Source organism: Leptodactylus fuscus, chromosome 8, assembly GCF_031893055.1.
Source record: "Leptodactylus fuscus isolate aLepFus1 chromosome 8, aLepFus1.hap2, whole genome shotgun sequence".
NCBI classification, from domain to species: Eukaryota; Metazoa; Chordata; class Amphibia; order Anura; family Leptodactylidae; genus Leptodactylus; species Leptodactylus fuscus.
In genome coordinates this window covers 12,983,283-12,991,910 of record NC_134272.1, presented here as the reverse complement: position 1 = coordinate 12,991,910, position 8,628 = coordinate 12,983,283, and the positions used below count along the sequence as shown (strand labels likewise).

General features: G+C 43.8%; 1 protein-coding gene across 1 annotated transcript; it reads right to left on the bottom strand.

The window, feature by feature from the left end:
- Window positions 1-709: 709 nt before the first annotated feature.
- RPL3L (ribosomal protein L3 like) lies at window positions 710-7,686 on the bottom strand. The gene is made up of 10 exons (XM_075285749.1): window positions 7,577-7,686; window positions 4,838-5,030; window positions 3,529-3,697; window positions 3,327-3,462; window positions 2,902-3,088; window positions 2,584-2,744; window positions 2,142-2,243; window positions 1,969-2,064; window positions 1,324-1,443; window positions 710-822 (listed from the first exon to the last, which is right to left on the bottom strand). Exons 1-10 carry the CDS (start codon window positions 7,577-7,579, stop codon window positions 766-768), a joined length of 1,224 nt encoding a protein of 407 aa, XP_075141850.1. The 5' UTR covers window positions 7,580-7,686; the 3' UTR covers window positions 710-765.
- Between the last annotated feature and the right edge of the window lie 942 nt (window positions 7,687-8,628).

The window sequence follows — 8,628 nt, the reverse complement described above, 5'->3', positions numbered from 1 at the left end:
TGTCGTGTTATTCCATCCATCTTGGTGATATCCTTCTGGTCACTTGGGAATAAACACCATTAAACAAGCTTGAAGGAGTTATCATTTTGTCTCTCGGGGTCAGTCTAGGTGTACAGACCTGTCCACTCCTCTTATTTTGGGGGCGGCAAGGTGTAATCACCTACCTTGTGCCTTTTAGGGGGTTCTTTTTATAAAAAAAGACTTTTAAGATGACATTGTCCAACCGTACCCATTTCCACTGCCTACTCTCTCTCTGTCGCCCTCAATCCCATGAGACAGCCAGCCCATTGAAATCACTCAGACTCCCAGCGATCAGCTCTGATCACTAAGAAAGTCTGTCAGAAAGTGTTCAGTTTGCCTGCAGCACCACCACAGGTAAAATGAAGTATTACACCGTGTCCATTCACATCAGTGGGTCAGGTCCTTCAGAGCAAGAGCCAAGAATTTAGGATCCTGGATAGAAGATAGAGGGCATATGAAGATGGGTTGTCTAGAGAACCCCTTTAATGGGCTCCATCCTCTATGTGAATGGTTACTAGGAGTTACAGGCATTGACATACAGGAAATGGAAAAACAAAATGGTTTCCTCTCTGATGGTGATGACTCCTCACTGACAATTTTGGGGCAACAAGGTCTGACTCACCATCCAACAAGCCTGGGTTCAGTAACAATCCTTCAGGGCAGTTACAAAATGGTGGAAGAGACAATGAGATCATGAGGCCATTTTAATTATATTGATCAATAAAACATATATTGGCACAAAACCTACAGCTCCTCCGCTGGTTGCTGTTTGTCTTTTACCAGATGTTTCTTCTGGGGTCCCTGTAGGGGGCGACACAAATGTTATTTGTCAAATAGTGACATCATCATTCATATTCTGCTCAGTGCAAATTTATACTAAAGGATTTCTAACCAGCCCTGATGACGATTGATCGATCGGGATCGGAAAAGATCGGATTCCGATCTTTTCCCACGAGATCGAGGTCAGAGGTTATTTCCCACAATGCTTGGCTTCTGGCCAATCATTGTTAGCTTTTCCCACAGTGATTGGCCAGTAGCCAAGCATTGTGGGAAATAACGTCCGACCTCGATCCCACGGGAAAAGATCAGAATCAGAATCTGATCTTTTCTGATCCTGATGGCTCAACCCAACCCCTGACTTTTCCTTATCTCCTATTGACTGGAATGGAGAATGTACCAAATATTTCTCCAGTGAAACGCAGAAAACCTCTCCTCAGGTCTGGTTGTAGATTTCCGACCAAACAAAATTGCCTTGTTGTAAGACCATAAAAATTTCTGGTGAGGAAACCCATATCAACCTACCATGAAGGCTCTCTTCTCCTGGTCCGTCTGGAAGCATCCATGACCAAACTTGGATGTGGTGTCAATGAACTTCAGTTCAATTGGTTCTAAGGCACGACGACTTGTGTGGACTAGAAGAGACTGTGAGAGAAAGATCTGGAGTAAGGACATGGACAATGAAAGAAAGATCTCCTACTCGGTGGGAATGACGCTTTCATCTTTGGTCTTGATCTTAGCCTTTAGAAAACTAATAAATCTTTTGTCTGAATGAAGGTCAATAACAAATTTTCAACAAAATTGCCCAAGTTGTGTGTGCAGTCTGGATAGCTATGAAGGACATGGACTGGCAGTGTCCGACTGAGGTTCTCAGTTCCACCAGATAAGATGATTCTGGAGGCCCTCCCTCCAATAACCATCGAGGACGGACATAGCCCCCTTTAAATTTGTGCATCTTATGTTTATTGTTTTAGAGCCTGGGCCCACCAGAGGATCCTTTGGTACACTTATAGGCCAGTCTGACACTACGGACTACTGTCTCCAATGCCTTCCAAGACCATGTCGCCCACAATATGGGCTAAACTAGTGCATTCTACAACCTCTAAGTGTGATTGGCAGCAGTTTTTGTCATTTGCGTCTATTGGATGCTCCTTAAGCACATTCGCTTACCTTCCTTAGGGTGAGGACACGCTTCTTGCTTCCTACGACACACCCTTTAACCATGATAAAGTCGTTGTTTACTGGACCATAATGTGGGAAACCTCCCTGAGGAACACAGGGAGATGTTAGGATCAACCCTTACTGGGTTTCTCTTTGACTTGACCTTGGAGTGTCCCACTTACCAGCGGTGTAATGGACTTGTCTGTGATATCATATTGTGTTGATGCATTGTTCTTCACAACCTTTCCATCTTGAATATGGATACCTCTACCAATACGATAAATCTTTGGGAAAAACAAACAAACAGGTATATGGGAGTATGCTGTTGAAATCCAACATGCCCAATCCTTCTTCTGTCACCCCCCATTCCCATTGCATCATCAGCCGTCATCTTTAGATCTATAATACCCAACCCCAGAACACAAAACATTCCCCAAATAGGAAACCCTAGAAATACTCCATCCCTATAAATGTGACAGTTCTTGCTCCTACCAGCTTCCAAAGAGCCTGAGTTGGCAACTGGCTGTGATGTTCTGATCTACACGCACACGTGATGCTACAAATAACCACAAAGCCATGTGTGTCCATACTCTATAACAATATAGCCAAAAATATTTCATATACCTTCTTGTTGAGCTCTGTACGATGGTGATAACCCTTTTGCCCAGCTCGGGCTATGGTGTAGGCAACACGGGCAGGGTGCCAGGCTCCAATGCAGGCTACTTTACGTAAACCTTTGTGTGTTTTACGGGGTAACTTCTTGGTGTGCCAACGTGAGGTTACACCTAATACAAAATAATAGCAGATCATCATCATCTACATTAGCTTAGTCCAAATGTTCTTGCCACTCAAGTTCCTCCATATTTTAGACAGAAATGAACCAATGGTGTCCATTAGTGGTTGGGCGACTAGATTTAGGAGGTAATTTTGGGGGGTAGTCACCTTTCATTCCCTTTCCCTTGGTGACACCAATGACATCAATCATCTCGTCCTGGCCAAAGACGGTGTTCACTGGGATTTGTTTTTCCAGTTTCTCATGAGCCCAATCTACCTTCTCAGAGATGGTCCCACCATTAAGTTGGATCTCCATGACGTGGGCCTTCTTTTGGCGCAAGGGTAGGAGTTTCATCTACAGAAAAGATTAATGTTTTTGAAGAATCGAGATCACCAGACTCCGATACTCTTCATGTTTATGGTCAAGTAGATGGAGCAGTAGGAGGTAGCACCTTAATTTCTACCAAGATCAAAGTGAACTCAGTATTCTGCCATGATAAAGGTGCTCCATCTCAATACTCCACCCAGTTGACGCAATTCATAAATTTTTTGAAGTAGAATGAGTCTAGTCTTCATCCATGACTTTTCCTTACCTGAGTGTGCACTATAACCCGGATAACCTTGCAGTACTTCTTCATGGTAGCAATGTCTTTTTCAAGTTGCTTTTTGCCTTGATCATCTTGCCACTTCTTGCAGTATTTTGTGAAGGCCTTCTTCTTGCTCTTATACCTAAAACATGTTAATGATGGTTAAAGAGTCCAGCTTGGCATAGAGTCTGAGCCCACATACACTTACCAATTCCTGTAGAAGCGTCTCTTGCACTCGTCACTGATGTGCTCAGCAAATATGGTCTTCAAGCCTCTCAAGCCTCGAGGAGTCTCCACGTATCCCACTATCCCCACCACGATCAGCGGAGGGGTTTCTATGATTGTTACCGCCTCCACTTCTTCACGCTTAGAAATCTCTAAATTAATAAAGGAGGGTGTAATGAAATGACGTATTTAAGATACAACATAGCACATCAAAGATCAGTTCCTTCCATATGTAGAAATGGCCATGTCCTCTTCACTAGGAAACTAGTCTTACTTACGGATGAGGCTCTACTCTTCTCTGGGACAAAGCTCAGGCCTAGTTTGGATAATGTCCTACTTTGGGATACAGCTCTGTTCTACTTTTGGATAAGGGAACTACTTACTCTAGGATAAAGCTCAATCCTAACTCTAGGATAAAGCTCAGTCCTAGTTTGGATAAGGTTGTACTTTGGGATAAAGCTCTGTTCCACCTTTGGATAAGGCAACTACTTACTCTAGGATAAAGCTCAGTCCTAACTCTAGGATAAAGCTTAGTCCTAACTCTAGGATAAAGCTCAGTCCTAGTTTGGATAATGTTCTACTTTGGGATAAAGCTCTGTTCTACTTTTGGATAAGGGAACTACTTACTCTAGGATAAAGCTCAATCCTACTTTTGGATAAGGCTCTACTTTGGGATAAAACTTAGTCTTACATTTGAATAAGGTTCTTCTGTACTCTAGGAGAAAGTCAGTCTTTCTTGAGGATATTTCCTCCTTACCCTGGGGTAAAGCTCAGCCCTACTTTAGGATTAAGTTCTTCCCGACTATAGGATAAAGCTCAGCCTTACTTTAGGATGAAGTTCTTCCCGACTATAGGATAAAGCTCAGCCTTACTTTAGGATGAAGTTCTTCCCAACTATAGGATAAAGGTCAGTCCTACCTTTAGATACAGCTGTACTCTGGGGTAAAGCTCAGTCCGACTTTAGGACATGTCTTTTTCCTACACTAGGATAAAGCTCTGTCTTACTCTAGGATAAGGCTCTTCCCCACTGTAAGAGAAGGCTCAGTCCAACTTTTGCACAAGGTTCCTGTAAACTCTCAGATAAGAAAATGCTAAAAATGTCTACCGGCTCTTCTTGTCTGCATTTCCTAGCCTGATAGATTTGTTCAAAGCAAAAACTGAGCCTTCTGTACCCTACAGACTGGACTACTGGTGCCATTATGGCATCTCATACATTCTATAACTTCAGGTGTTGCAGAGACAGACATTCTATAGTTGTATGTAGTGATATTATATCGTCTTGTTCCACATACTGAGTCCTGGTCGATGGATCTCTCGTAAAGTGTGGGTCATCCCAGCCTTGTAGCCGAGGAAGGCTGTAAGGTGAACGGGTTTGCTGGGGTCATCTTTTGGCCAAGTCTTCACTTTACCCCGGTGACGTTTGCTGCGCTTATGGGGTAGGAACCCAAGATGTCCATGACGGGGAGCTGAGAACTTACGATGAGACTATAAGGGATATATAAGCAAATTTAGGAGAGTTTAGGCCATAATTTACCCATGCAAATATAAATCTAAACTTTGAAGAGAGTGTAAATGCTAAACCTCAAATATAGATAATGACAGTATATTATGGTGGAGCTGTTGTTGCTCCATTATACATGGTCATCAGTGGCGTAACTACCGTGGTAGCAGTAGTAGCAGCTGCCACAGGGCCTGGGACATTAGGGGCCCGGCGACAGTTGGCCGGGGGCATGTCAAAAGTTCGCCATGGGGCTCCGCCATTCCTATTTACGCCACTGATGGTCATATTCCTGTTCCACCAGTAACAGGGACAACATCCCGTTCAGATTCATGAAAAAGATACTGGCTGTGGCCGATAAGAATAAATTTTATTTAAATTGGTTTCGATAGCAAAATTACATGGGATAATACGATTGTAGAACAAGACGACGAGCCCCTCATAAACATCTACGGCTGTTACACAGATTGAGCGGAGGGGTAAAGTGATCCGCCTGTCCCTGTGAGGTTGGGCTGTAAATACCTCATCTGATACCTACTGACTCCACATACACTGAAGGAGCACGTAAACACCCGAACGATATTCTCATATTATCTATGACCAGGGCACAAGACATGCAGGATAGTCGTCTTTAACTTGAATTTGATAACTTGCTGCAGATGGATATCTTTCCACAAAAGCCATTGAATAGCCAAGTAATGGTTTCTTGCAGCTTTTTACTTGTTGGCCATCATGTTTTCTCTCCTTCTGCTCTGTATGTTTCCTGATCTCTTTTCTCTCTTCTACACACCATCCCTCATCCCTCTCCTTTACCCTTTCCTCCTCTTCTTCTTCTTTAGTCTCCCTTCCTACACCTCCTTTTTCTTATTATTCCTTTCTATTCTCAAACTCCTTGCAGATGTTGTTCCTGGCAGAATTCGAGCCCAGGACTCCAGTGCCACAAGGCTGCAGTGCTAACCACTGAGGCACCGTGTTGCCCCTATTCCCTTCTATTCTCTCCACCTTTCCCCATTCCTCTTCTCCTCAACCCCTCCATCTTTTATCGCTCCTCTTCTTTCCTGTACCCATCCTCTTTGCTTCCAGTCACTTACCTCTCCCTTCATTCATCCTCCTCTCTCTATTCTTCTCTTCTCCCTCTTCTTTTCTCTCATCCCTTACTTTATCCTGCTCTCCTCTTTCACACCTTCTTCTTTTGTGTACTTCCATCTTCTTTCATTCCTCTACTGCCTACTTTTCTTTAACCCCAAAACCTCAAACTTTATCTTGCTCTTCATCCCTTCCAAACTTTTTTCTCCCTTACATATCCGTTTTCTTCCCCTCCTTTCTTCTCATGGTCTTCTTCTTTCCTGAACTTTACTGCTTCTCTCTTTCTTCTCTTCTTTCCTTCCCTCCATCCTCCTCTATGCAACTCTCCCTTTTATTTTCCTTTTTATCCTTTACCCCTTTCCTCTTCTTCCCTCAGTCTTTCCACCTCTCCATCACCTTCTCTCCTACCTTACCCCCTTCTCCTGGTCGTCTTCTTTTCTTGACCTTCCTCTCTTATTTCCTTACAACCCCTCCTCGCCTCCTATACCTTGCATCATGTCTACTATTGCCATCTCTCCTTTGCTTCTTCTCCTCCCTTCACATTCTTTCTTTCTATCCCCTCACCCTAAATTTTCCTAAATGCAACTTTATTCTTAACCCACGGAGTGATGTGTCGTTTTTAGCAAACACAGTTACATGTGTGAAGAACTTACAGGACTTTGGATGGCCTGTGGTTGACTAATAAGGGGACACAGGATTTATTTTTGCAAAACATCCTATTGACATGAAAATCTGCCATTGTAGACCCATCACACACTGCACGGATGTAATGGCACTGTATATACAGTATGTAGGGATTATATACATTTACCCAATAGCCGGGAAGGATTCTCTTATCTACATGTGCATGAAGCCGTGGTGTGTGATGAAGATATGGGCAAAGGAAAGGTCAATCCTGTGCATATGGAGTACAGCATTAAGTAGCTTAGACTAAGAAGAGGGGACAAGAGGCTTGATATAGCAGCACACCTATAGATCACTTATATACAATATCTATACTTTCAATAAGAAGAAAAAACACAATTCTACACAGAGTTCCAAAGAATATATCGGGCTCACAATACCAAAAAAACCAAACAGTTCTGCAACCCAATCCTCTGACCACCCCGCGACCACTAAGTACATAAGCATATTGTCTCATCTTCACTTTGTCACCCTCTACATGGCCCTTCACGCCCCGACTAATAACTATCAGAGAAAGGAAATCTCTAGAAACCAGGAGGAGGTGATCGTAGTCCTAAATTTACCACGTGGAGTAACCCCCCCAAAGAACACCTTCTAGCCCTTGTAGATAATACACATGTCTGTCGTATCATAGAATGGTCCCATATCACAATGAAAGGTCCCAAAGTCATTGTCCCACCCATGGAATTAATCCTACTTAACTCTGCTACATCTATGAGGGGGTTAATATTAAACTGGCAAGCGTCAATAGAGACATACAGACCATAGGACTTGTCCCGGAGGTGTCTGCTGAAGGAAAGAGGCCTTTGCCAAGTGCTGATCCAACCGTGATACTTAAGAAGTTGGAGGCACAAATTTAGCTTCGGGCTTCATAAGCTTCTATATTCATTTCAGAGGCAAGGGGGATGCTGGGAACCCATGATATTAATCAGAAGCGTCCTATGGGGGAAGGTCAGTTGTTAGAATCGTGAGCCCCCAGGGGAACGTTAACCTAGAAAGGTGGCACCGATTGCACAGAGCTTATTATTGTGGCACCGTATCGCCTGATCCTCTATGAATGAATGAGGGCGAGAGCTTTCTTCTCTTCCTGAATAACGTGAAAGCCCCTTTCTTAGAGGTGCAATCGGTAAAATAGGCCCAGAGGGCACGGAGACAAGTCTATGCTGTGATACATCCCAATCTCTACTCATGAAGGGGGAGAAGAGAAGAATGGGGACCCCTTATAGGGAAACCCCATTACTGTATAACTAGGGTTGACACTTTTTGCCTCAATTATACTGGCCTGGATAATGTGAGGGAAAAAATAGGGTGTAGTTTTGGGATGAGGCGTCACACCACATTGGGAAGGAGTTTTTTACCCCCTGAGGTATAACTCTCTGTGGGGCTTGTTTCGCCTTCCTCTAGATCTTTGGGTTCTGTGGCTTAGGGTAGAGGTCTGACACCCAGGACTCCCACTGATCAGCTGTTTGAAGAGGCCACAGTGCTGCATTATGCGCTGTACCTTTGTGTAGTGGTTATGCTTGGTCTTGCATGGAGCTGAGTTGCGCACAGGCAACATCTCAAATGAACGTGACATCACATGGCCTACAAAGTGGGGGTGATGAAATATCTATTGATGAAATATCCAAAGGATACGGTAGATCATCAATGGAAATGTCTTCCCAACATCCGTCATGCATGGTCAGTGCCATTTCTCTAGGACAGGGGTCGGCTACCCCCGGCCATAGCTCCCTGGCATGGCAACTTCCCTCTCTGTACCTTGTGCTTTATAAGTGATGATCGCCATTCCCTCGTCAGCCTTTTGAACCTACACCG

Excerpts from the sequence above, each read along its gene's own strand:
- RPL3L (XM_075285749.1), bottom strand. Across the intron at positions 2,745-2,901 it reads CAAGGGAAAGGGAATGAAAG|GTGTAACCTCACGTTGGCAC; the intron begins GTGACTACCCCC and ends ATTTTGTATTAG. Across the intron at positions 1,444-1,968 it reads GTGTCCTCACCCTAAGGAAG|TCTCTTCTAGTCCACACAAG; the intron begins GTAAGCGAATGT and ends TTTCTCTCACAG.